At 51.6% G+C, this 27,857-nt stretch overlaps 1 protein-coding gene and 1 pseudogene across 9 annotated transcripts in view; one reads left to right on the plus strand and one right to left on the minus strand.

Moving 5' to 3' along the window:
* Positions 1-27,857, plus strand: part of EHMT1 (euchromatic histone lysine methyltransferase 1) — a 224,485-nt gene that overhangs the window by 157,240 nt on the left and 39,388 nt on the right. For 7 of the 9 annotated variants that reach the window (XM_073022135.1, XM_073022138.1, XM_073022136.1 and 4 more), the window contains 6 exons: positions 6,404-6,547; positions 7,865-8,091; positions 9,129-9,302; positions 12,779-12,861; positions 14,000-14,106; positions 23,590-23,712. In XM_073022135.1, the coding sequence (XP_072878236.1) occupies positions 6,404-6,547; positions 7,865-8,091; positions 9,129-9,302; positions 12,779-12,861; positions 14,000-14,106; positions 23,590-23,712 (858 nt within the window). The remainder of the gene's footprint in view (positions 1-6,403; positions 6,548-7,864; positions 8,092-9,128; positions 9,303-12,778; positions 12,862-13,999; positions 14,107-23,589; positions 23,713-27,857) is intronic. The other 2 variants (XM_073022141.1, XM_073022143.1) reach the window with 1 other exon arrangement.
* LOC140713027 (forkhead box protein H1-like) lies at positions 19,283-21,650 on the minus strand (annotated as a pseudogene).

Here is a 27,857-nt window from a genome sequence, read left to right on the forward strand (position 1 = left end):
TATTTTTAGTGCACAGTTTTTGTGATCATATATGTTTAGATGTACATATACTTCCTGTTGTGCTACAGCTGCCTGCAGTATTCAGTATAGTTGTGTTTGTACAAGTTTGTAGGCCAGGAGCAACGTTGGGTACCGTAACCTGAGTGTGGAGTGGGCGACACCATTTAGGCTCGTGCATGTACAGCCCGTGATGTTCAAACACAGCAATCACCCAGTGACATGTTTCCCACAACACACTGTGATGTTTTGTGAGACATGACTGCATCATAGTCCCTTTGTTAAGTTGATATATTTCGATTATCTCCATTTAATGTAATTATTAATATAGCTGGATTGCAGGCTAACATCTTAATAGTTCTTCCACTTATACCATCTGTTGCTCCTTTTTTCTTCATTTTCTGTTTTGTTTTTTGTTTTTTGTTTTTTTTTGAGACAGAGTTTCGTTCTTGTTTCCCAGGTTGGAGTACAGTGGCGGGATCTCAGCTCACTGCAATCTCTGTCTCCCAGGTTCAAGTGATTCTCTTGCCTCAGCCTCCCAAGTAACTGGGATTACAGGTGCCCACCACCATGCCTGGCTAATTTTTTGGATTTTTAGTAGAGACAGGGTTTTCCCATGTTGGCCAGGCTGATCTCGAACTCCTGAGCTCAGGTGATCTGCCCACCTTGGCCTCCCAAAGTGCTGAGATTACAGGCGTGAGGTGCCACGCCCAGCCCTTTTCTGCATTCTTTTGAATTTAAATTTTTTGTGATTCCAATTTATTTTAATATTGGCTTTATTATTTGCACGTTTTCATTTATCAGTCTCCCTCCAACAATTCATTATACCACACTAACATACAGTGTAAGAATCTTACAACAGTGTGGTCCAATCCTGTCTTGTATCTTGTTTCTGCATTTTAATTTTACGTATGCTAAAACCCTACAGTATATTGGCTATTATTTTTGCTTTAAGTATTTTTTTAGTTTGATTAAACATAAGAATAGTTTAACCTTCATCTTAAACATATCCAGAGATCTTTATTCCTTTGTATCCAAATTTCTGTCTTCGTGGTATTATTATATTGTATCTAAAGTCTTTCCAATAACTTTTTTTTTGGTGGCACAAGGCTGTTGAAAATACATTTTCTCAGCTTTTGTTTGTTTGAAAAAGTTCTTCTTTTGCCTTAATTTTTCAAAGAGACTTACTTCCAGGAATGTAGAATTCTGGGTTGGCAGCTCCCCACCCCCAGCCCTTAGAGAGGCTACTCCAGTGCGGCCTGCATGGTGTGTGATGAGATGCTGGCGGAACTTCCTGCCTCTGCTCCTTTGCGTACAGTATGTCTCTTTCTGTGTCTGCCACCAGTAGTTTCTTCGGTTTTCAGCAGTTTGAAAATGATGTGCCTAAGTGTGATGGGTTTTGTTGTTTTGTTTTGCTTTTTTGGTGTTTATTTTGTTTAGGTTTCGCTGTTTCGCTGAGCTTCTTGGATCTTTGGTTTGACCTCTTTTTATGTTTAAGAAGTTCTTAGCCAGCTCTCCTCTCCTCGCCTCTCCTCTCCTCGCCTCGCCTCTCCTCGCCTCGCCTCGCCTCGCCTCGCCTCGCCTCGCCTCGCCTCGCCTCGCCTCTTCTCTCTTCTCTTCTCTTCCTTTTTTCTTTTTTTGAGGCAGGGTCTTACTTTGTCACCCAGGCTGGAGTTCAGTGGCATGAACACGACACAGTGCAGCCTTAACCTCCTGGGCTCAAGCAATTCTCCTGCCTCGGCCCCACAAATAGCTGCGTCTACACACTTGCGCCACCACACCTGGCTAATTTTTGTATTTTTAGTAGAGACAAGGTTTTGTCATCTTGCCCAGGCTGGTGTTGAACTCCTGAGCTCAGGCGATCTGCCCGTCTTGGCCTCCCAGAGTGCTGGGATTACAGGTGTGAGTCACTGTGCCCGGCCCACTTTATTTCTTCAGCCTTGGTTTTTTTTTTTTTTTCTTTCTGGGATTCCTTGTACACAACGTTAGATTGTTTGACGTTGTCCCACAGCTCTTCAATGCCCTCCTCTTTTTTTCTCTTTCCATTTTAGTTTTAGATAATTTATCTTGGCCTTTAAAATTATGCACCAGTTCTTCCTTGTTGAGTATACTTATGAGCCAGTCAAAGGTATTTCTCTCTGGTACTGTTGGTTTCTGGTGTTTTATGCTGACGTTCTTGAAATTCCTGGTCTGTAGTACAACATTTCAGTCATCTCTGAGTGTGCTTCTGTTGATGTTTTTCTCTCTTGACTGGGGATTCAGATTTCTCTAGTGCAAGACTTTTCAACCTCAGTATTTTTAATGTGTTGGGCCAAGTAATTCTTTGGGGTTCGAAGAAGGGGCTGCCCTGCTCATTGTTTGGTGCTGAGCAGCATTCTGTTGGACACTAGGTACCTCCCCCATCTGTGACCGCCATAACTCTGTCACCTGTGCTCCCGGCCATAGGGTGCACTTTCCCTCCCAGCCAGCCCCCTTGTTCAGCAAGACAAGGATCCATGTAGGCCTCACACCGAGGAGGCTTCCCCTGGTCTCCACCTTCCCTGCCTCCTGTGAGCACCAGGAGCCAACCAAGGAGAAGAGCGAGCAGCGGGGCTCACTCCCGGGGGCTGCAGCCTCCAGGCTGTGTCCTGCTGGGGGAGGCACTCACGGCTGCCTGGATTGCCTTTCCGTTCTTGAGTGACTTTGTTTTCTTTGTTTTCCTTAGAGCTAATCATTGCCTCCCTATTTATTTTTTGGTTTCTGTGTACTTGTTATAAACCCATTCCCAAGCTGATGGAATTGCACGTTTGTATCCTCAGACACCAATTGGTGGATCACGTATCTTCGCTTTACTCTTATCTTGGTGGTACATAACCTTTAGTTCTTAAGACACGTTGCTCAGAAGATAACTGTTTTGAGCCTTTGAATTCTGAAATGGTCTCTCTCATGTCACGGACACTGTGGCCTTCCAGTTCTCCCCTCAGGCTGTCTCCATCTTCCATGTCTTTTTTTTTTTTTTTTGAGATGGAGACTCATTCTTTCGCCCAGGCGGGAGTGCCGTGGTGCAATCTCTGCTCACTGCAGCCTCCACCTCCCGGGTTCACGTGGTTCTGGTGCCTCACCCTCCTGAGTAGCTGGGATTACAGGTGCTCACCACCACGCCCGGCTAGTTTTCTTGCATTTTAGTAGAGACGGAATTTCCCTATGTTGGCCAGGCTGGTCTCAAACTCCTGACCTCGGGTGATCTTCCCACCTCGGGTTTACAGCTGTGAGTCATTGTACCTGTTTATCTCCCATGTCTTTGAGCATAATCGTGCTAGTGTCTCCTGAGAACTCTTCTCTGTCTGCACATCTCGGTGCTCCTCAGAGTCCTGGTCTTGGCTGGTTGGCTTTAGTCCCTGTTTTTGTCTTAGCTCACCACACACAAGCACCTGCTGGACGACATGGTCTTACCAAGGAAACGGGGGTGCTGGGGTGCTTTGGCTGCAGCAATGCTGTTCCCACCTTTGGACTTTGTTCATGTTTGCTTGGGCAGCGAGGGGCAGAGAGGGTGCCGCTGGGCAGGAAGGGAGGGTCCCCATCTGCAGACCCGAACTGCACTGCAGAACAGCTGGGATGAGTCACAGGTGACCCTGACATGTCTGGTTTAAACCAGATCCAAGGAAGAGGAAGGAAGGGAGGGCATTCCCACAGCCAATGAAAGGCCAGCCCAGGACAGCTGCACACCCCGCTGTGTCCTAATAAGCCCACCCTGCAGAGCCTGTGGGCACTGGGTATTAAATGGCTCTGAGAAAGTGGTACCTGTGTTCCGCGGTATAATGGTTCTAAGGTTATATGGAGTATGATTTGTTAGCAATGCATATGGAGTTATTTATGGCTAAAATGGCATCATTTTACCCCTAGGTACTTTGTTATATATTCCAGCACACCCCTCCAAGCACAAAAGATTTAGGGGATGGCTTGAACGAGAAGGGAAAATACTGGTAATTTTTGAAATAAGGCACGGGCACATGGGGATACATTTCACTTTTGTCTCTATTTTTGAAAGTTTTCTTAACAGAATAATAAAACAGTGAGACACTAAAAAAAAAAAAAAAGAAAGAAAAGAAAAAGCAGGAAACCCTTTTGTAGCGGTGGGCTTGTGTGGAGAGTGAGCTCTGTGGCCACCTCTGCAGAGGGTGACCCCTCACCTGTGCCAGGTGGGGCGGCTGGCTGTGTGGGCCTTGTCTGAGGCTCCGCCTCGCCTGCTCTGTGTTTGCAGCAGCTCAGCCCCTGCCTCCGGAGCTGGCCCCGATTCTTTAGCCTTTCCAGGGTTCTGCTGGTGGGGACCCACCTGCAGGCAAGCAGGTTTGGGTTATCTCTGCTTTGCCAAGTCAGTGCCTATTTCAGCTGCTTTCTGTCCTGAAAGCACAGCTCCTCCCCTCAGTGGGCTCCTTTCTTGTTCTGGTCCCTCCTTCAGGGTCCGGTCAGCAGCCGGTGAATCTGTGCCCTGCCCTGGCATACCTGGGGCGCCCCTCCCACCCATGGCGGTTGACTACCCCTAATGCCTCTGTGTTTTTCCCACCTTGTTAAAGGATTATTTGTTTTATCTCTTTTTTCTCAACCCTAACTGTATCCCATTGTCATTTATTTGACATATCCTTCCCAGAACATCTCCTTCCTTACATTCTCCTGCCATTCTACCTGGACCCCCGACCCCACAACTCCCTTCTCTGTTTCCTTGTTACACAGCACAGAGCCAGAAACATATAGCGTTATCGATTTTTATGATCGTATAAATAATGCATGCTGATTGTAAAATAATCCAGATACTACATACATGCATGAAGAAGAAAGTACAAATCACTTGTTATTCCAAAACTGAGGGAATCATTCTTAGTATTTTTGTATGTCCTCCCAGACTTCTGTGTGTATAACCACATTGAATTTTTGAAAATAACTTGTTTTTCCTTTAATGTAAACATTTTTCAAAGTCAGTAGCTACAAGTGCTCTGCAGCCGCTGGTCCTGAACCAGGGATTCACGCAGACGCACTTGGTGGTGGTGGTGTGGAGGGGGCACTTTTTCAGGACGTACGTGCCCTGGTTCTACGCCTTTCAGGTCCTGTTCCATAGGTATGGGGTGGTGTGCAGACTGTCTTTTAAAAAATCTCCCAGATGATTCTAATACAGCCTCATTTGGGCATTGGGAAGTCTCTTGCTGGCTTCAGGGTAGATGATTTATGCCACCCGGGCGTGCCCTGCAGCCACTCTTTTGCAGGTAGACAGGTTGGTTGCTCCTACTTTTCTGTTGCTGCAAAAGCTAGGTCCTTCTAGATACATGTTTGTGCACTTAATTATGTCTTCAAGTGGAGTCTTAAAAAAAGATGATGTATTTGCAAGCTTTTTGATTCATGTCTCCGAGTTGCTTGCCATGAAGTTGGGACAGAACTCACAGTGATGGTATGTCGTCTCTGCAGACCCCACAGACACCAGCTTTGCAGTGTGCCAGACCAAATGACCAAATGGGAAGAATGTCAGAGGCTTTTTACGTTGAATTTCTTTGTGTAATTTCCTTTGGGGGCATTTGTAGTTCTTCTTTTGTGAATTGTCACTCAATTCTTTGCTTATTTTTTGGGGGCCTACTTCTTGTTTTCTTACTGGCTGTCAGAGAACTCTCCATAGCAAACCAGTAAGGCTTTGTCTGGTGCGCTCCAGGGTGCCTGTCATCCTGGGTGCCCTTAGTGCTTTCACCTTCACAGGCGCCTTCAAGTCCTGGTCCTCTCAGAGCCCTCCACTGACCATGTCCCCCAGGCAGGCCCCGGACTCTGTGTTCTGCCCCTTGCCCTGTGTGCAGGTTCCTCTGGCTGCCCCGGAATCCTTGGGGCTCCCATAGATTCATTATGCCGTTGCCCACTGCTGGCCTGTGATGGCCTGGACTCTCCTGCCAGGTGTATGTCCATGTTTCCTTGATACCAGCCCAGAGCCCCTCTCACCTCAGAATCTTCCTTGACTTCTGCCAGAGTTGAGCAGCTGGCCCTCTGATAGGCACATATGAGTGGATGTGGTCATGCCTGGCCCCCGGATCTGGTGGGAGTAGTCGCGCCCGGCCCCCCGGATCTGGTGGGAGTGGGCACGCCCAGCCCCCCGGATCTGGTGGGAGTGGGCGCGCCCGGCCCCCTGGATCTGGTGGGAGTGGGCGCGCCTGGCCACCTGGATCTGCTGGTTGTGCAGATGGTGGGCTTCTCCGTCTCTGGGCTCCCTGTGTGTCCCCGGTGCTGGCAGACGTATAGCAGGTACCCACAAAGCCAAGCTGGCCTTGCAGCGCTTGGCTCAGTCCGCTCACACCTGCTGAGCAGCTCCTCTGTGCCTGCACTGCCCAGCGCCTGATGGAGGGAACGCTGGCCTCTCGTGACTCTGACACTGACCACCAGTCTTGTCTGATTGCAGTTGGGCCGGTGCACAAACAGCGTGGTCAAGTATGAGCTGATGCGCCCATCCAACAAGGCCCCGCTCCTTGTGCTGTGTGAAGACCACCGGGGCCGCATGGTGAAGCACCAGTGCTGTCCCGGCTGTGGCTACTTCTGCACAGCGGTAAGAGCCCAGTCGGGCGGCCTCTGTGTCCTCCACAGGCTTGCTGTCTGCTTGCTGGTGCTGGTTCCTGTCCTGTGTCCATCTGCTGTCGGGTCGTCCAGCAGCTTGGCCCAGGTCTGGTGCCTGTCTGGAGGTCTCCAGTGTGTCATAAGGCCCTCACCACCGCTCTCGAGCCCCAGTGCCTTAGACACTTTCACCCCCAACTCCCATTTCTCTCCTCCCGCCTGCAAGCCGCTTTTGGAGATGACTAGGACGGTGTGACCTGGACTTCCAGGCTGGAGGGGGGTGAAGGTGTCTAAGGCCCTGGGGCTCGAGAGCAGTGGTGAGGGGCTTGTGACGCACTGAAGACTCCAGGTGGAAGCTGTACTGAGGATGTTCACCCCCCATGACGAGGGTGTACAGAGCACGCAGCTCCCGGCAGAGGCAGCACCACCCTGCTGTGCCCTGGGCTGTTTCTGCTGGCATCTTGGGTCATCAGCGACTTCACTGTCAAACATCTGTGCTCAGCCGGGCCCAGGGCCCCCTGAGAATGGGCTGCTTCCCTACGGAGCTCCCTTGTGTGGGCATCCTTGTGCATGTAGGGTGTGAGTGTGTGTGTGTGTGCGCGTGTGCACACCTATGTGAGCCTCTGCCTGTCAGCGTCTGTCTGTGTGTGTCTGTGTGTGTGTGTATGTTTGGGTGTGAGCTTCAGGCACCCAGAGATGCCCTGCTGCCCCTTTGTGAACCTGGGCCAAGAGCTTCCACTTTTAAGGGCTTTTCTTTGGACTTCACACCTTGCATGTCGTCCCCATCTTCAAACATCGTTTTTCTGCTTCTGCTACATCTGTTTATCTCTGACTTTCTGCAAGAAAATGCTGTTCTTATGGCTGTGTGCCCCTCCCCGAGGCTCACCTGGGTTGCCAAACCACATCTGCTGCACTGCCGGGCACGGGGGCAGCTCCAGCTGCCTGATGCTGTGCCCTGAGGTTCTGTTGTCTGGCCCTGTCCCTATCTGCCCTTCAGAATAGGGGCCTTCTGGGTCCTTCTTTAGGCCTTCTCTTTGTGGGCAGCCTCAGCTTTCCTGGGCCTGGGTGGGTCGGAGGCAGCCAAGTGACCTCTGTCTGGCTTCAGTGTCCTCTCTGTGGGGCGAGAGCACCACGGGAAGCATCGTTCCTCCTTCTTAACGATGCCTGGGGCCAAGACTGGACCCCACCCCGACCCATGGCTCACTCTGCAGACCGCCCAATGTGGGATGCGGTGCCAGTTTAGTAGTACTTTATTTTTCCAAATACTAACCCCAATTAAAACAAAAAATTTTTGTTGTCCTCCCGTTTTTAGGGTAATTTTATGGAGTGTCAGCCCGAGAGCAGCATCTCTCACCGTTTCCACAAAGACTGTGCCTCTCGAGTCAATAACGCCAGCTATTGTCCCCACTGTGGGGAGGAGAGCTCCAAGGCCAAAGAGGTGACGATAGCTAAAGCAGACACCACCTCTACCGTGACACCAGTCCCCGGGCAGGAGAAGGGCTCAGCCCTGGAGGGCAGGGCCGACACCACAACGGGCAGGTACCTGGCACAGGCTCTGGCTGGGCTCTCCAGTCGTTCACCTGAAAAGGTTTCAGTTGTTATTTTAACATTATTGCTTTCTGCTGTTTTTTCCAGAAGTCTCTGAGCTGATACTGATGCTCATGGTGATTTCTGACATTAAGACACTGAAAGTCATTTATTGCCATTTGTACATACGTCACTCTCTTTCAGTTTGGTTATGTAGATCCATTTGCCTGTTTTGAACTGGTTTTCACAGCACCCCCATTGATGTAGCCCTGTGGTGTTTCTGTTGCCGGCACAGTCCTGTTGGTACACAGGCGATAGAGGAGTGGTAGCCGCTGCAGTCTGTGACTGAGTTCTGTGGCATTGAGGTTTGAAGGCCTTAGCTGAAGACAAAAAAAGTATCAAAGAATTAGAAGTATTCATATTAGACAGATATAATTGGCTTCCGAAAGAGTCCAGTAGAAACAGCTGAAAAGTTTTTAGAGCTCAAGAGTCAGTAAGAGGATCTGATAAGAAGAGGTAGAAGCCACTTGCCTTCTTCCTTACCAGAAGTTTCCTACCTGAGAATAAAATTACGAAAGAGATCCTTTCAAAACAGCAACAAAATCTGTTACTACCCAGCAGAACAAAAGAACTTAAATGTGACACTAATATAAACAAAACGAAAACTTCCTTGAAGATTTTTAAAAGAGACTCAAATTGTGGACATGTTAAGGTGATTCCTTCCTATTAACCTGTACATTTAATGCACTTTGAATCAAAATTCCAGTGGGATTTCCTTTTCTTGGGGTGGGCAGTGGACTTGATAGATTCAGCTTGAAGCTCATTCATGAGAGTGATTTTGAACCCGCTGCCTGGAAGTCTAGGAAAAGCTACTCTAGTATTCTCAGGAAATTTGGTTCTGAATCCTGAACCATTGCATCCAGGGACTCAGTGGACAGTAAGCAAATCCGCAACTCTCACTTAGAAAACAGCGCACTGGGGCGGTCAGAGTCGGAATAGGCCATGTTTCATGTTTTCATAAACGTTTCCCCGATTTCCTCCCACTGAAGTGCTGCTGGGCCACCACTCTCGGAGGACGACAAGCTGCAGGGTACAGCCTCCCACATGCCCGACGGCTTTGATCCAACGGGACCTGCTGGGCTCGGGAGGCCAACCCCTGGCCTTTCCCAGGGACCAGGGAAGGAAACCTTGGAGAGTGCCCTCATCGCCCTCGACTCGGAAAAGTAAGACCTGATGTGTGACTGCAGAGATGTCTCGGGGCCTGTTTTAATCTGCACCCCGTGTTTTTCCCCATGGCGTCATTTTAGCACTTTTCAGCTTTTTGATCAATGCTGTTTATTAGAATAATTTGTATATTTTCACACTATTTTGGGAAATCATTGCAAATTACTATTCTCTGCATTATATTAAGAGCAACATGTGACACCTTTGAAGTCCTAAGTGAGGAGGTAGTCTTGGTGAGCTTTGACAGACATTTCCTGGTTGCTGTTGACCCTGAACTGCCCTTAGGTCATGAGAGCAGACACTACTTCTGCTGCCTTGGCACCATTTTCCTCCCAGGCCCCACCACATCTGTGCAATGCAAGGGTCGGGCCAAGGGGCCCTCCAGGCTTTCCTGACAGCTCGCAAAAACCCAACCGCCCTCATCCTCCTCTCAGCATTGCCCCCCCACCGGGAGGCAGACCAGCCCCTCCTCATCCTCATCTCAGCATTGCCCCCCCACCGAGAGGCAGACCAGCCCTCCTCATCCTCCTCTCAGCATTGCCCCCCCACCGGGAGGCAGACCAGCCCTCCTCATCCTCCTCTCAGCATTGCCCCCCCACCGGGAGGCAGACCAGGCCTCCTCATCCTCCTCTCAGCATTGCCCCCCCACCGGGAGGCAGACCAGCCCCCCTCATCCTCCTCTCAGCATTGCCCCCCCACCGAGAGGCAGACCAGCCCTCCTCATCCTCCTCTCAGCATTGCCCCCCCACCGGGAGGCAGACCAGCCCTCCTCATCCTCCTCTCAGCATTGCCCCCCCACCGGGAGGCAGACCAGCCCTCCTCATCCTCCTCTCAGCATTGCCCCCCCACCGGGAGGCAGACCAGCCCTCCTCATCCTCATCTCAGCATTGCCCCCCCACCGGGAGGCAGACCAGCCCTCCTCATCCTCCTCTCAGCATTGCCCCACCACCGAGAGACAGACCAGCCCTCCTCATCCTCCTCTCAGCATTGCCCCACCACCGAGAGGCAGACCAGCCCTCCTCATCCTCATCTCAGCATTGCCCCCCCACCGGGAGGCAGACCAGCCCTCCTCATCCTCATCTCAGCATTGCCCCCCCAGGGAGGCAGACCAGCCCTCCTCATCCTCATCTCAGCATTGCCCCCCCAGGGAAGCAGACCAGCCCTCCTCATCCTCATCTCAGCATTGCCCCCCCAGGGAGGCAGACCAGCCGTCCTCATCCTCATCTCCGCATTGCCCCCCCACCGAGAGGCAGACCAGCCCTCCTCATCCTCATCTCAGCATTGCCCCCCCACCGAGAGGCAGACCAGCCCTCCTCATCCTCCTCTCAGCATTGCCCCCCCACCGGGAGGCAGACCAGGCCTCCTCATCCTCCTCTCAGCATTGCCCCCCCACCGGGAGGCAGACCAGCCCCCCTCATCCTCCTCTCAGCATTGCCCCCCCACCGAGAGGCAGACCAGCCCTCCTCATCCTCCTCTCAGCATTGCCCCCCCACCGGGAGGCAGACCAGCCCTCCTCATCCTCCTCTCAGCATTGCCCCCCCACCGGGAGGCAGACCAGCCCTCCTCATCCTCCTCTCAGCATTGCCCCCCCACCGGGAGGCAGACCAGCCCTCCTCATCCTCATCTCAGCATTGCCCCCCCACCGGGAGGCAGACCAGCCCTCCTCATCCTCCTCTCAGCATTGCCCCACCACCGAGAGACAGACCAGCCCTCCTCATCCTCCTCTCAGCATTGCCCCACCACCGAGAGGCAGACCAGCCCTCCTCATCCTCATCTCAGCATTGCCCCCCCACCGGGAGGCAGACCAGCCCTCCTCATCCTCATCTCAGCATTGCCCCCCCAGGGAGGCAGACCAGCCCTCCTCATCCTCATCTCAGCATTGCCCCCCCAGGGAAGCAGACCAGCCCTCCTCATCCTCATCTCAGCATTGCCCCCCCAGGGAGGCAGACCAGCCGTCCTCATCCTCATCTCCGCATTGCCCCCCCACCGAGAGGCAGACCAGCCCTCCTCATCCTCATCTCAGCATTGCCCCCCCACCGAGAGGCAGACCAGCCCTCCTCATCCTTCTCTCAGCATTGCCCCCCCACCGGGAGGCAGACCAGCCCTCCTCATCCTCATCTCAGCATTGCCCCCCCAGGGAGGCAGACCAGCCCTCCTCATCCTCATCTCAGCATTGCCCCCCCACCGAGAGGCAGACCAGCCCTCCTTATCCTCATCTCAGCATTGCCCCCCCACTGAGAGGCAGACCAGCCCTCCTCATCCTCATCTCAGCATTGCCCCCCCAGGGAGGCAGACCAGCCCTCCTCATCCTTCTCTCAGCATTGCCCCCCCACCGGGAGGCAGACCAGCCCTCCTCATCCTTCTCTCAGCATTGCCCCCCCACCGGGAGGCAGACCAGCCCTCCTCATCCTTCTCTCAGCATTGCCCCCCCAGGGAGGCAGACCAGACTGTGGCACTGAGGCTTGTGTTGGCCTCCTCCCTGGAGCTCCCCTCTGTCTGCCTCCAGCCTCACCTCTGAGCCTGTTCCTGAAGTGACGGTGCCGTCTGCCGATGCCCACAGACCCTGCTCACTGACCAGACCCCAGACTGTTCCCAACCCCCACTTTCTCCCCCATCCCTTGGTGATTGCGTTAGTCTGCTTTTGTGTCAATATAAAGAAATGCCCAGGGCTGGATAATTTATAAAGAAAAGAGGCTTAATTGGCTCATGGTTCTCCAGACTGTACAGGAGGCATGGTGCTGGCATCTGCTCCTTGGGAGGCCTCAGGAAGCTACAGTCATGGTGGAAGGCAAAGCAGGAGCAGTAGCAAGAGACAGAGAAGGGGAGGCTCCCAGACTCTTAAGTGACCAGATCTTGTGGGAACTGACTGAGCAGGAACTCACTCATCACCAGGGGGAGGGATGACGCGAAGCCATTAATGAGAGATCTGCCTCCAGGATCCAGTCACCTCCTTCCAGGTCTCACCTCCAACACTGGAGGTCACATTTCAACATGAGGTGTGGGAGGGACACAGGTCTAAACCGTATCAGTTATCAGCTTAGTCATCGAGTTAAGGTTTCAAAGCAAAAGTGCCAGTGTTGACAGCTCTCACTGCCCCGGGCATCTTCTGTAGTGCGAGCTGTGCCCTCACTCATGACCACGCTGTGTGGGCTCATCCTGGCTGGGGCTGGTCTTGGCTGTGCTGAGCATAGATGAGGTCCTTGGGGCCCTCCGTGACCCTGTTCCCCTGCATCCTGCGCTGGTTCTGTTGTCGTGTTGTGTAAAGTCCTCACAGTGTATAGCGTTCTCCTGCAGTGACTGGGAAGGCAGTTTCTTGTTCTACAGCTTTTACCATGAGATATCTCAAGACTGGTGGGTTTGCACTTGAGCTTGTGGGGCTGGTGGGTAGACATCCCCTGGGCCTTCCAGCCTTCAGCTTCACGTGTGGGACGCGGAGCCCTATGCTGACCCAACTGTTGTCCTGTGCTTCCCACAGACCCAAGAAGCTTCGCTTCCACCCAAAGCAGCTGTACTTCTCCGCCAGGCAAGGGGAGCTTCAGAAGGTGCTCCTCATGCTGGGTAAGTGCCTTCCTGCCACCCGGGCACACGCGACCAGCCTTGTGGCACTGAAAGAAGCCGAGAGCCGTTGTTACCCCTTCCTCAGAAGGCTGGTCTCATTTTGTTTTTCTGTTTCTGTGTCTCTGAGTTCTCTGATGAGTGCGAAGAGGTTGCCCACTGGTGTTGAGGCTTTTTATGGTATTCATATTCCGTTATGCAGGATGGTAGAACTATTCTTTACGAAGTTCTAATCTTTAAAAAGGAATTAGGAATGCGATTATTAAATCAAGCAGAAACGTAGATTAAGGAAAAGCAAAACTAGGGAGTTGGGGCCCTGCTGAGATGTGTGGTGATGACGGCAGCTGATGTCTCACCTGTGCTGATCACAGCAGCTGTGGTGTGGACAAAGTAGGCTTCGGCTATAGGTATTTTATAACAGGCAAACCGATTGCATTAGATTTCTAATACCCAAAAGCGTGCTTGTTAGATAGAGTAGATAGAGCCTTCCCAGTGATCATCTGGTCTCTGAGCTCACAGCTCTAGGCTTGATTTCTCTGACGTTCAACGTCTCTGGGTTGAAAAGGATGATTAAGAAGCCCTTTACTGGACAGTACGTCAAGTAAAAAGAAGCGAAACCATTTGCTCTTAAAAAAAGGTTTATTTATGTTGACCAGCAGTTTTTTAATCGTTTTCGTCACAGACTTCACATGACAATAAGGTCACCTCACTGCTCCATTGCTCACTGTCCCCTCAGACCTCCTGGGAACTGACCGATGCTCAGGCCTCTGTCCCCGGCCTTGCTTGCTCCCCTAGGGTATGTCTGCCCTGGTCAGCTGCCTCATAGGGCCTGGGGCGGCCGTGGCCAGTACGCATGGAAATATAGAAGGAACCTCAGAGTTTGAGCAGGGCGGTAAAGGGAAGAGCGTGCCTTGCCGAGTTAGTTCTGACAGAGGGACCTGCCTGTGCGATTCCACAGGAGACTAGCACACTCAATTCTCAAGTCCAGAGGATGGTGCTGTGGGCGGGTTGTGGCGTGGCTCGAGGTGGCTGTTTGTGTGGAAGCTGGTCGTTTGTGAGTGCTTGCCAGCCATCGTGACAGTCCTGAGCTGGAGTCTGTGGCTACATCTGAAATCATTAATAAAACTGTGTTTGTTCACAGTGGACGGAATTGACCCCAACTTCAAAATGGAGCACCAGAATAAGCGCTCCCCATTGCACGCTGCGGCGGAGGCTGGACACGTGGACATCTGCCACATGCTGGTTCAGGTTCGGTGGCACGGCGCCCTCCTAGGGCTCTTCACCTGCTCTCCTTTATTTTTATCAAAGCAAAATCATACCACGTTTTTGGTTCTTCCATAGAACTGTATTCTTCCATAGAACTGTGGTTCTTCCATAGAACTGTGAAGCGGACACAGAATCAGCTTTTCTGCCCGAGTCCTGCAGGTGGATCAGTGCTTCCCACTGTTTCTTCCGGCATTTACCGCGGCCTTTGAGAAGAGCATGCTGCTGTTTGGCTGTTTCTTGATTTGCTTTCTTTGGTTTTGGTTTTGGTTCTTCACACTCATGACTTCCCCCTGGGGGAACCAGGCACTCGGAGAGGCACAGACGCCCTTCCTCAGCCCCGTTGACTGGCTCCCATTTTGTTTAGATCAGATCATGTGTGCATTTTCAAGCTGAACCGTGTCATCTACAGGCATGTTGTGTCTGTCGTTAATCAGTGGCTTGTGTTTCTGTTGGTTGAGTTGACTCTGCCTCCTGCTAATTTATTCTGAACCATCTGAACACTGCCTGCTTTCTCTGGGTTCAGACACACAACTCAGTTTGTCCCCCTGTGACGTCCCTTCCCTGATGCCCGTGCTGGGTCTCCTGTTTCTCAGATGCCAGGTTTGAGTCTGGTGCGGTCTGACTTCTGATCCTTTGCATGTGACCTATTATTTGGAAACTTGAGGAACTTTCCTTGAACCCCACTGGTCTGAAGTTGCACCTTGTTGTAACATGGGTCTTTTTAGATCCACTGGGGCATTTGGTGCATGTGCTGTGCCCTTTCAGTGCAGAAATCCACACCTGTCAGTTCCAGGAGGATTTCCTGTGTGACTTCTGTGCCCGGGTCCTCTACCTGTCTCAGCTCTGTCCTGGGGCTCTCGTAACTCAGGCGTGGAACCTTCTGGACCAATTTTATGCCGTGGTCTGTTTTCTTGTCTTTTGGTTCTGCCTTCTAGGCAGCATTCTCACCTTTAGCTTCGAGCTCCTGGGGGATTTTTAACGTGTGTGGTCACATTTTCAAATCCCAAGAATTCCTTTCTGCTCTCGGATAGTTCCTCTTTCAGTAGGCTCTTGTTCTTCCCTTAGTTCTCTGTTGATATTATGGTTATAAGTTTTATGCTGCTCTGTTTTAGTTTTTTTATCTAAAGGTTTTCCTCAAATGCCCAGTGATTCCTGTTTATATTTAAAGTAAACTACTAAAAAGCCGGTGGTAGCTCTTGCTTGCCGAGGGCTGTCAGCTGCAGGGTGATCTGCAGGCCTGGCTGTTTTGTTGGGGCCCCTGGGCCCCACTGTCTGGGATGGACCTGTCCCCTCAGACCGCACCTGTCTCTGCCTTTCTTAGGGCCAGGAAGGAGAGAGTGACGGGGCGCGCCGTCTGCTGTGCTCACACCCACCTGCTGTGCAGCTGCCTCAGTCTGTCCCCCGTTTCCGGAGTCGTAACTGATGGTGTTTTGTTACTATTTATCTGGAATGATTTTTCCCTCCTTTTTTTCTGACCTTTTCCCCTCGTTTTTGGATATATGTGTTTTAAACATAGAACTTGATTTTTATAAATTTAGTCTAACCATGTTGGTATTTTAATAGGAACTTTTAGTCCTTTATACGTAATGTCTTATATTGTAGTTTTAATTTCTAGCTGTCTCAGTCCATTTTCTCTTGCTGTAACAGAATACTTGAGACCGAGTCATTTGTAAAGAAAATAAATTTGGCCGGGCGCGGTGGCTCAAGCCTGTAATCCCAGCACTTTGGGAGGCCGAGACGGGCGGATCACGAGGTCAGGAGATCAAGACCATCCTGGCTAACACGGTGAAACCCCGTCTCTACTAAAAATACAAAAAACTAGCCGGGCGAGGTGGCGGGCGCCTGTAGTCCCAGCTACTCGGGAGGCTGAGGCAGGAGAATGGCGTAAACCCGGGAGGCGGAGCTTGCAGTGAGCTGAGATCCGGCCACTGCAGTCCAGCCCGGGATACAGAGCAAGACTCCGTCTCAAAAAAAAAAAAAAAAAAAAAAAAAAGAAAATAAATTTATTTCTCACAGTTCTGTAGGCTGGGAAGCCCAAGGTCGAGGGGCTGCCTCTGGTGACTTCTGGTGAGGCCCTTGAGCTGTGCCTGAACACAGCCAGGAACCCGCCAAGAGGGAGACGCTCCAGCACAGCCTTGCTGCGGACCAGGCTGCCCACACGGGAGCAGGTCCATTCCTGGGGGCTGACCCTGCCTTTCAGAAAGGCGTGGTTCCATCTTCGCAGCCTCATCGCCTCTTAAAGGCCTGGCCTCCCAACCTCATTGGGGCCCCCAACCTCAATAAATAAATCGCCTTCAGACCAGAGTGCCAGCCTTTTGAAGCCAGTACTTTTTGGTCGTTCTTCTTGCTGTCTTTTGAATTGATTTTTATTTTGATTGTGCCATTTCTCTTCTCTCTGTTAGTCTGGAAGTTACAAACTTTCCACTTTTTGCCCCAGTAGTTCCTCTCAGTCTCACTTGCAGACTTGACCTACCAAGGTCAGGACTGAATGAGATGGAGATGGGGGAGCCAAGCCTCAGCAGGGGGTGAGGGAGGGAGCAGCTGAGGTGAACTGGGGTCCAGTAAGCCAGCGGTTGGTGGGGGGCTCCTGGAGGCTGAGAGGAAAGTGTGTTGTGAGATGGGCTGAGCTGAGGTAGGCACTGGGGCCAGCTCCGTGCAGGAGGAGCTGCGGAGGTTGCTCGGTATGTCAGGGAGAAGCAGGAAAGGATTCAGAGGCACTGGGGTGGCCTCGAGACGAGTCACGTGGGCCGTGTTTCATGGTGAGACCATGAGGGAAGTGGCTGACCTGGTGGGAACAGGCTTATGGGGGGGGTGAGGTCTGGGGCAGCCGGGGACAGGGAGTGGGGGGTGGTCTTCTGGACACAGGCAGAGCTGGAACGAGGGGTGGGCTGTTCAGGGCAGGAGTGATGCCAGGACATTCATAGTTGGGGCTCTGAGAAAGAGGAAGAGAGCATGGTCTGGAAGAGGCAGGAGCTGGTGGTGTGGGGCTCGAGAGCAGATGCCGGTGGAGGGCCAGGCATTCGGCTGGGAGGCCCGCTCCTCTCCTGGGAGGCCTTGTGAGGGGTGTGGCGTGATTCTGTTCTGTTGCGGATGGACCTGAATGGGGACAAGTGTGCAGAGCTATGTGGGGGAACGGGCCCACGGGAACAAGGGCTCTATGAGCGCTGCCCCGATGGCCCCAGGAGCTGGGCGAGGCCATGAATGTGGGCCGTGCTGGGCCCGTGAGGGTGGGGCGTGCTGAGCCTGTTCACCATGCCCACCGCTGGCTGTGGAGGCTTCTTGAAGACATTCCTCCTGTGCCTGGAATTCCAGGTTGCTGGTGGTTTTCCTCAGGTCATGTAAGGAATGATGCCACTGTCTTCCTCTTGAGAAATTAGCTTCTCACTCCTTTAAAAGACACTGGTGTTCTCTTTGACTTTCTTTTTTAAACATTAAAAAATTAAAAATATATATATGGTTGCATCATGCATACAGAAAAGTCCTTAAAATGTAAACATATGGTTAACAAATCATTCTCCTATGGCCCTGGCATTCCTGCCCCCGTGAGACACAGTGTTGCTGGCTCCCTGGACAGCCGGTGGACACCTGAGTGCCCTCCCCGGAACAGCAGCTGTTTTGGTCTCACCGCCCCGCACGTGCCTCGCGCAGTAGGGTTCTGTTTGTTTGCGTTTAACCTTTATGCTGAGTTGTCTAGCGTGAGTTCCTTTTTTATCTGCTTCCGTCAGTCAGGAAAACAGGGGAGTGTAGAAACAGGACATGACCGTGGGGCTGAGTGGCCTAGCCCTGCCGGGGCTCCCTGCTGACTGCCTGTGCTCTGTGCTTGCCTGAAACTCACCTTTGGGGAGGCTGCGTGAGGAGCACAGAGCTCTTCGTTCTGTTTTATAGTTTCTTGTGAGTTTAGTGCTGTGAAATAAAATGATGTATTGGGAGGAAATCGAATCGTTATATCCCTTGGTGCTGCTGTTCATCCAGTGCCCGGGGTCTGACCAGCCTGGAACCACTTCAGATTAAATTCCTAGCCTGATGTTTAATTTGATGACCCGCCCTGCACAACTTACTGTTGCTGATCTTAGAGGGATTTCTATTTTTTCTTCCCCTTAGAATCTAAGCGGTTTTCCTGATATTCTCCACGGAGAGAGCGATTGGCTTTATCTCTAGTTTGCCCTGAATCCAAGGGTGCTGTTTCCCAGGGGTTCAGCATTTGCAGGGGTGTCTCACATCTCACACCCACTCTTTGGGCAGGCTCTGGCCACACCAGTGAGGGCCTGTGGCGTCCTCTCCCTCAGGCTCCGGTCTTGGCCGCGTGGCGTCCTCTCCCTCAGGCTCCGGTCTTGGCCACGTGGTGTCGTCTCCCTCAGGCTCCGGTCTTGGCCACGTGGTGTCGTCTCCCTCAGGCTCCGGTCTTGGCCACGTGGCGTCATCTCCCTCAGGCTCCGGTCTTGGCCGTGTGGCGTCATCTCCCTCAGGCTCCGGTCTTGGCCACGTGGTGTCATCTCCCTCAGGCTCCGGTCTTGGCCATGTGGTGTCATCTCCCTCAGGCTCCGGTCTTGGCCGCGTGGCGTCATCTCCCTCAGGCTCTGGTCTTGGCCGGATGGTGTCATCTCTCCTGGGCTCTGGTCTCAGTCACGTCTTTGAGCCAGGTCTCCTGCAGCAGCACAAGAGAGGGGTTTGTGTTCACCCTGCGAGAGAGTCCCCTGGAACCAGAGGGGTTCATGCTCACCCATCCCTTCAAAAGGTCCCCTAGAACCAGAGGTCCCACTTGGCTTGAGTCTCCCCAGGGCTCCCTGCCCCCACTGCAGCACAGTCACTCGGCCATGTGTGGCTGTGTGTTAAAAGTGAAGATGCGGCCGGGCGCGGTGGCTCATGCCTGTAATCCCTGCACTTTGGGAGGCTGAGGCGGGCGGATCACGAGGTCAGGAGATCAAGACCATCCTGGCTAACACGGTGAAACCTCGTCTCTAGTAAAGATACAAAAAATTAGCTGGGTGCGGTGGCAGTGCCTGTAGTCCCAGCTACTCGGGAGGCTGAGGCAGGAGAATGGCATGAACCCAGAAGGCGCAGCTTGCAGAGTGCTCAGATCGCGCCATTGCAATATAGCCTGGGCAACGGAGCGAGACTCTGTCTCAAAAAAAAAAAAAAAAAAAGTGAAGATACACCCTCAGTCACATGAGCTGTGCTTGGAGGGCTCAGTAGCCGTGTCGCCAGGGGCCGCTGCCTTGAGCGCAGACAAGAGAAATCCATCGTGCAGAAAGCGCTTCCCTGGCAGCCGACCTGGAGTCCACCCCAGCCTTTTGCCCGTGCTGGGGGCGTCCGTGTTCTGGCTCCCAGACTGGGGAGGGGCTCTGAGGGTCAGTCACGGAGCCTCCTAGGTGTCCGAGCTGCCTCCAGCGCCCCGGGGCCTTTTCCCCACTGACTTGATCTATGTTTTCGAGCCTGTGGAGGCCGGAGCTGTGCCTCCATCTGCTGCGGCTCCGGGGGCTGCTGCCCTCGCATCTGCTGCCTTTGGTGTCCCGGTCCCTCGTGCTGTCGGGTCTCATGCTGTGTGTGCGGTTTCTGGAGAGTGCTGAGCGAGGCACCACATGCTCCCGCCCGAAGTCACCACAGACACTCATGTTTTCATCTGTCTGCTCTTCCGTCATCTCTCATTAAAAAAAAATGTTGTAAGCTCCTTTACTGTTATCTCCCCCACGCCCCTACCAAGACCATGTAGGGTCCAGTCTTGATTCCCTGACCCCTTTTCCTGAAAAGGCGCTACCTCCTTCCCAGGCTGCATCTACCACTCGGTGACAGCTGGTGATGGATGGATGGGTGGTGGGCTGAGAAGAGGGGACTGGGAAGGGCTATTCCAGGCTCAGCCCTGCCCCCCACAGCCTTGGTGACTCACCAGGACCAGGCTTGTGCCAACTGGGCCACAGCCACACCACACGTGGGGTAGTCCAGTAAACACTGTGGACTCCCAGCAAGGCTGCTGCCTGGTGTTTCGAGGCTGCTGGGGTCGCAGACACCCGCCTGGCCTTGGCTCCCTGTCAACAAGCTGGGGGTGGGCGCGGGAGGGAGGAGCAGCCCCTGTCCTAGGAGCCTCACAGGAGAGCAGCCAGCCTGGGCCAGGGGCCTCCAGGTCCCGAGGGTGACTGACCCAAACATCATAGATGCTTTCGTTGGGTGGCACCCCCTGGAAGAGGGCGTCTAGATCCCAGAGCAGCACTGGGGGCCCTTGGGTTTCAGGGGCCACCCCCCAGTAGGCAGGGCTGGTTGACGGTGGCCATTGGGGATAGGAGGTGGGTGGGGGTGCCAGGGTCATTACCACATTGGGAGTGTAGATAGGCAAGTAGCAGGTGGACAGCTGCCCACAGAGGGAGGCCCTGTGTCCCCCGCTGGACAGCCCCCCAGGAACTGAGGTGCCCTGCAGTAGGTGGAGAGGCCAGGCCCTAGGCTCTGGGGAGAGGGTCGAGGGCCCGATGTCTCCCCCTGCACAGTCTCCCTTCCACTCTCGGGCCAGGAAGGGGGCAGAGGGGCCACAGAGGCCTCTCAGAGAAGGGCGGGGGTGGGGTGGGCACTGCCTTCTCCCCACTGAACCCCATGCCTGCCTGCAGAAGCTGGACTGCTCTGTGGCACCAGCCCTGGCCGGGATGCCCCTTCCCACAGTCCCCTAGCAGGGACTGGATGCTGAAGCAATTGCTGGGTGGTGGCAGATGACTGAGCGACTGGTAGAGCCGGCCATGCAACACGCAGGGGGGCCCAGGGCATTGGCGAAGGCTCCACCTGCACCCGCTTCTGCCAGTGCCTCAGCCGGGATGAGGCTCATGCAGGTGTAGGGAGGTTGCAGATGTAGGGGTCTTGTAGGTGAAGGGAGGTTGCGGGTGTAGGGAGGTTGCGGGTGTAGGGAGGTTGCGGGTGTAGGGAGGTTGCGGGTTTAGGGAGGTTGCAGGTGTAGGGAGGTTGCAGGTGTAGGGAGGTTGCGGGTTTAGGGAGGTTGCGGGTGTAGGGAGGTTGCGGGTGTAGGGAGGTTGCGGGTGTGGGGAGGTTGCGGGTGTGGGGAGGTTGCGGGTGTGGGGAGGTTGCGGGTGTGGGGAGGTTGCAGGTGTGGGGAAGTTGCAAGTGTAGGGGGCCTTGCAGGTGTAGGGGATTGCCGCACTGCAGGTGTCTCTTCCCCCCTCGGGGACTGGGAGAGCCACTGCGCCTCCTGGGCTGCAGGCGGGAGTTGCTGCGGGCCCAATGCCTGGGAGGCGGACCACGATGGGTAGCCGTTGGGGGGGCGTGCGCGCGAGCCTGGGAAGGGCGCCGTCCGTCAGAGCCTCGCGGAGGGTGAGCGGCCCTTTCGGCCTTGGAGCCCCAGACTGTGTGGGACTTGGTCAGTGCCAGCCGCTCCGCTTGCAGTGAGGGTTTGGGGAGCGCGTGGGAGGCAGGTCCTGCTCCGCGTCTGTGTGGGGTCCAGAATGGAGCTGGATGTGGGGCGGGACCTGTTTCTTGGCACTGGCAGGTCTGTCTGGACACCGTTGGCCACCGCGGGGGTCTCGCTTTGACTCTTCCTTTTCTCCGCTGCTTCTCTCCACTCTTAGAGCTTTCTTGGACTTTGTCTCAGTGTCCCGTGTTTTCATGGGCGGGGTCATTTCCTTCTGCTTACCCGGGTCCTGGGTGCGGTGCGGGTCTGTGAAGGCTCAGCGCTGGGGAGCTGGCAGGCTCCCGTATCCTATGGGCCGCCGTAGCCAAGCCCTCCTTCCTGGGAAAGGACCCCCATCCTCCCCTACGCTCCGCCCGAAGCCGTCAGCCCCTCCTGCCCTTGCAGACTCCGGTCTGTCTGCGCTGCCGCCTGCGCTGCCGGCCTGGTGCTGGTGCAGGGGCTTTCGGTGCCAGCCTCTCCCTTGAGGGCGCACCTTTTCTTCTTTCACCAGGATTTTTTGGGAGCTGGAGGAGCAGCCTCTGTGTGCTGAGGGAGGCAGAGCCACAGCTCCTCTGCACAGCACAGGCCTCGCTCTCTACCTTGTTTTGTGTTTTTTCAAGCTTACTGCTTGTTAAAAATTAGCTGCTGTAGACTTCTGGCGCTACTTTACCTTCAGGTCTGGCAGCCGGACCTTGGCTTTGAGCTTTGGTGTTTGAGGTCAGCCTTGCATCACTGCCCCCGCTGTGCGCCTCTAGGCCGCAGCCCTTTGACCTCTGACCCTTGCTCTGTGGACCCTGTATTCTCTTCGGTGAAGCCCAGCCCGTTCCAGTCAGAGTCCCCTGGGCCTCTCACTGCCCCTCTGTTTTGTGTGTTTTTTTAAAACAGAGTTCACTCATGTTGCTCAGGCTGGAGTGCAGTGGTGCGATCTTGGCTCACTGCAACCTCTGCCTCCCGGGTTCAAGCAACTCTCCTGCCTCAGCCTGTCAGGTAGCTGGGATTACAGGCGCCCGCCACATGCCCGGCTAATTTTTGTATCTTTAGTAGAGACGGGCTTTCACCATGTTGGCCAGGCTGCTCTCAAACGCCTGACCTCAGGTGATCCACTTGCCTTGGCCTCCCAAAGTGCTGGGATGACAGGCATGAGCCGCCGCGCCTGGCCTCTGGTCCTCTTAGCCTTTACGAATTAGCCTCATTTTCCATATAGACCATTCTAGGGCTGTTTAAACATTCCTTATTGAATTGTGCTACTTTTGATTTTTAATTACTAATAGTAAAAATAATACTATTTTCAACCTTTTTTCATAATAAATGTTTATTTTATAAATGAAATACTAGGTTTTTGTCATCTAAGAAGGTTTTCCTCATGGAGAAGAGGTTTCAACAGCCCAACAGCTGATTTGCTTTTAGCACACAACCAATTTTAAAGTTGGGGGCTTCTTAAGTTTCACACCAAGAAAAATTTACCTGTGTATACCTGCCGTTAATTGGTCTTTCAGTCTATGTATACCTGCCATTAATTGGTCTTTCAGTCTATGTATACCTGCCAGTTAATTGGTCTTTCACCCTATGTATACCTGCCAGTTAATTGGTCTTTCCCGTTTCTCTGTTTATTCGGAAAAATGGAAACTGTTCTGGAATGCATGCTACTGGAAATCAGGATTTTCCATTTATTTTGGCGAGTACTAAATCAGTGAGAGGGTGCTGTGTGTCCTGGCGGGGTGAACCGGCACCTCCCTCCTGCCTCCTCTCTGCTTAGGGGCCCCTCCCTCCCCTTCTTTGTCTGCTTCAGAAGGTTGTCACCATCCTCCTCATTTCTAAAGGTGTTGTCACACTCCTGTGCTATAAACATTTTCTATCAAATTACCTTAGAAGTGGAATGAAATCTAGCAGAAATATTCTGCTTAAAGGTTTGATACTAATAGAATAATTATGTCTTTGAATACATGTTTAGAAAACTCAGACATTGTTGGTCACCGAAACAGTACAGCTCTCTTTTTTTGAGTGTAGAAGCTTGTCAGTCACTTCTCCCCAGGCGGTGGTTACCGTCACAGCCCTCCCATACACCTGAACTGTTGTTTCACTAGGCGGGCGCTAATATTGACACCTGCTCAGAAGACCAGAGAACCCCGTTGATGGAAGCAGCCGAAAACAACCATCTGGAAGCAGTGAAGTACCTCATCAAGGCCGGGGCCCTGGTGGATCCCAAGGTATGTTCATCTGTCAGAATCACCCTCCTAGTGTGTGTGTAGACGTTTCTCAGAAAGCTGAGCAAGGGACATCCTTACATCTCCAGGACTTGAGGCCTTCACACACTGACCCAGTTGTCCAGAAATAGTTCCTTCATCTCACTTTGGTTACCCGGTTTATTATTAAAAACCACTAGTGAGCGCTCACGCTCTATAGAGCGTGATAACAGACAGGGGTGCTAATGAGGGGTTTGCTGTGCGGAAGGTGTTTGCCTTACAGTACATCGTCTCACTGTGTCTTCAGCCCAGAGCAATTAGGCAAGAAAAAGAAATCAAAGGCGTTCACATTGGAAAGGAAGAAGTAAAACTGCCTCTGTTCACAGATGACATGTTCTTATATGTAGAAAGCCCTAAAGAATATACAAAAATATTGTTAGCTAATAAAACCAATTCAGCAAAATAGGATAAAAAATTAACAAGAAAAATCAATTGCATTTCTATATCCTTCAAATGAAGTATTCAAAAAAGAAATTAAGAAAAGTTTCATTTACAGTAACATCAAAAAGAATAAAATACTTAGGAGTAAGTTTAACCAAGAAGACAAAAGACTCGTAATTGTTAGTTGAAAACTAACAAACGTTGCTGAAAGAAATTAAAGAAGACCTGAATAAATAGAAGGACATCCCATGTTCACAGATGAGAAGACTGAATGTGGTTAAAATGGCTGTAGTGTCCGTGGAGTCCTTACTAAAATCCTAACAGCTTTTTTGTTTTTTTGAGACAGTCTTGCTCTGTCACCCAGGTTGGAGTACAGTGGTGTGATCTCGGCCCACTGCATCCTCCACTTCCCAGGTTCAAGCAATTCTCCTGCCTCAGCCTCGCTAGTAGCTGGGATTACAGGCACGCGCCACCATGCCTGGCTAATTTTTGGTATTTTTAGTAGAGACGGGGTTTCACCATGTTGGCCTGGCTGGTCTCAAACTCCTGACCTTGAGTGATCCGCCCGCCTCGGCCTCCCATGGTGGTGGGATTATGAGTGTGAGCCACCGTGCCCGGCGCTAACAGCTTTTTTTTTTTACAGATACAAAAAAACTCTAAAGTTTCTACAGAGTCTCAAGAGACCCAGAGAAGCCAAACAATTTTGAAAACGTTGGAGAGCTCACACTTGCTGATTTCAAAACTTACTATATACGGCCACAGTAGTGAAAACAGTGTGGGACTGGCATAAAAGCAGAAATAGAGACCAATGGAATAAAATAAAAAGCCCAGAAATAAACCATTGCATATATGGTCACTGATTTTTGGCAAAGTTACAAAGACCATTCAATGGGGAAAAGATTCTCTTTTCAACAGATGGTGCTGAGACAGCTGGATGTCCACATCCAGAAGCGTGAGTTTGGATCCTCACCTAACACTCTCTTCAAAAATTAATGGAAAATGCAGCTGGGCGTGGTGGCTCACGCCTGTAATCCCAGCACATTGGGAGGCCGAGGCAGGTGGATCACCTGAGGTCAGGAACTCAAGACCAGTCTGTCCAACACTGTGAAACCCCGTCTACTAAAAATACAAAAATTAGTCGGGTGTGGTAACGGGTGCCTATAATCCCAGCTACCTAGGAGGCTGAGGTAGGAGAATCGATTGAACGCGGAGGCGGAGGTTGCAGTGAGCCGAGATCACGCCCCTGCACTCCAACCTGGGTGACAAGATTGAAACTCTGTTTAAAAAAGAAAATGGAAAATGGATATGGATGAAAGGCCCGTACTTAAGAGCTAAAACCAGAACACTCTTGAAAAAAGACATGAGGGGAAAGCTTTATGACATTGGATTTGATGACGATTTCTTGGATACTATACAAAAGCATAATCAAAGAAATAGATAAACGTGATTAAAATTAAAAACATTTGGCTCTGGGAAATGATGTGCAGCCGGAAAGGCAGCCACCCCCTCGCCCATCACGCAGCGCACGTTTGCAGGGAACCTGGCACTAAACCGTCTGTAGGTGACCTGCGTCTGTGTTGGGGTTTCATGTGTGGCAGAGCAGCTCCCTCACTGCGATCTGTTGAAAGTCAGCCCCCGACACAAGGGTTTATAAAGATAATAAAAGATTTTAAAGTGGAGAAAAATAAACTTTTGTACATCAAAGATTACTACCAACGGAGTGAAAATACCACCTACAGAATGAGGAAATGTATTTGCAAATTCTCTGATAAGAGATTTTTATGCAGAATATATAAAGAGGTTGTACATCTCAACAACAGAAAATTAAACAACCAGTTCAGAAATGGGCAAAGAAAGGGCTTAAATAGCCGTCTCTCTAAGGAAAGCCCCCAAGGGCCAGTTCCCACATGAAAAGGTGTCCAGCATCACCAGCCACCAGGGAAGCCAACTCAGAGCTATGGTGAGACGCACCTCAGAGGATGTGGCAGTGTCGGGACTCCCACGCATTGCTGGTGGGGATGTAAACGCTGCAGCCATTGTGGAAGCCAGTGGTGGTTCCTCAGGTTGCTAAGCATAGGATGACCCTCTGGTCTGCAGCAACTCCACTCCTGAGAGCGTGCCCCCGACATGAAAACCAGGACCACAGACAGATCTTCATACAACATGGTTCCTGCCGCATTGTTCACAGTAGCTGAAGGACAGAAACAACCCAGATGTCTCAGCAGATGCCTGCGTCAGCGCGTTTGGTCCATCCACACGATGGGATGTTACTCAGTCATAGAATGAAATTCTGACATATGAACAGCACAGATGGACCTTGAGGACATTCTGCTGCAGGAAAGAAGCCAGACCCAAGGACAAATCCTGTACGACGTGACCGATAGATAGAAGTCATCTAGAGTAGCGGGATTCATGGAGACAGAAAGTAGACTGGCGATTCCATGGGGCTGGGGAATGGTGTTTTGCCTCATGATTGTAGAGCTTTGTTTTGGGGTAATAAAAAAGCTTTGGAAATAGTGGTGATTGTGAATGTGTTTAATGCCACAAAACTGCACAAAATGTTTAAAATGGCAAATTTTGTTATATATTATAACCACATTTAAATTCTTAGTCTTTCATACTAATACACATTTTTTCCACCAAAAAAGTGATCACACTCCTCATAGTAGTTCAACTCCTGCCTCATAGCACATTAAACTTTGTTTTCTGTTATTAAATATTATTCTGTGAAACATTACCTAAATGACTATCCATTTATGATACAATTTTATCATTAGTCAAATTTGAATATTTAATATTTATCTTATTTTCAATTTTTATTATAAACAGTGCTTCAGGAAACATTTTTGTAGTTAAATATTTGCACATTTGGCTTCTTTAGGACAGATTTCTGGCAGTAGAATTGCTAGATCAAAATAGGTAAACAATTGGGCAGGTTCAGTGGCTTGCTTCTGTAATGCTAGTGCTTTGGGAGGCTGAGGCAGAAGGATGGCTTGAGGTGAGGAGTTTGAGATCAGCCTGGACAACACAGGTGAGACCCCATCTTGATAAGAAATGAAAAATTAGCTGGGCGTGGTGGCATGTGCCTGTAGTCATAGCGCCTTGGGAGGCTGAGGCAGGAGCATCGCTTGAGCCCAGGAGTTTGAGGCTACAGTGAGCTGGATTAGCGCCACTGCACTCTAGCCTGGGTGCCAGAGTGAAACCCCATCTCTAAGAAAAAAAAGCTAGAGAAAAACAGCACATGACATCTAGACAGACAACGTCATGAAATATCGCTGACTTCTTATCTGAAACCATGGAGGCAGTTTTTATTGTGCTGAAAGAAGCAAAGCCAAAAAAATGTGACCCCAGAATCCTACCTCCAGTAAAAGTGTCCTTCGGAGAATGGTGGTGAAATCAAACATGTTCGGGTAAAAACAGCAAAAGGCAGATAAGCTTGCTTGGAATCCTGAAGCTTCCAGGAGGAAAACTTAGCCCTTTGGGAATGAATGAGGAACCCTGGATGGTGGATATGAAGACATTTTTCATATTTGAATTTCCTAAATGTGAGAGGTCATTTAAACTCCAATAATGTCATAAGGTGGAGTTTATACACGTTTGGAAGCACAGTAAGTCTTCACTCAACACTGTTGACAGGTCCTTAGAACATGTGACTTCTTCAAGCGTTGACACCAATTTACCACAGACTGATCTAAACAAGAGCAAAGTTCTTGTGCCATATTCCTGGT

This window comes from Chlorocebus sabaeus, chromosome 12 (genome assembly GCF_047675955.1).
Source record: "Chlorocebus sabaeus isolate Y175 chromosome 12, mChlSab1.0.hap1, whole genome shotgun sequence".
Lineage (NCBI taxonomy): Eukaryota > Metazoa > Chordata > Mammalia > Primates > Cercopithecidae > Chlorocebus > Chlorocebus sabaeus.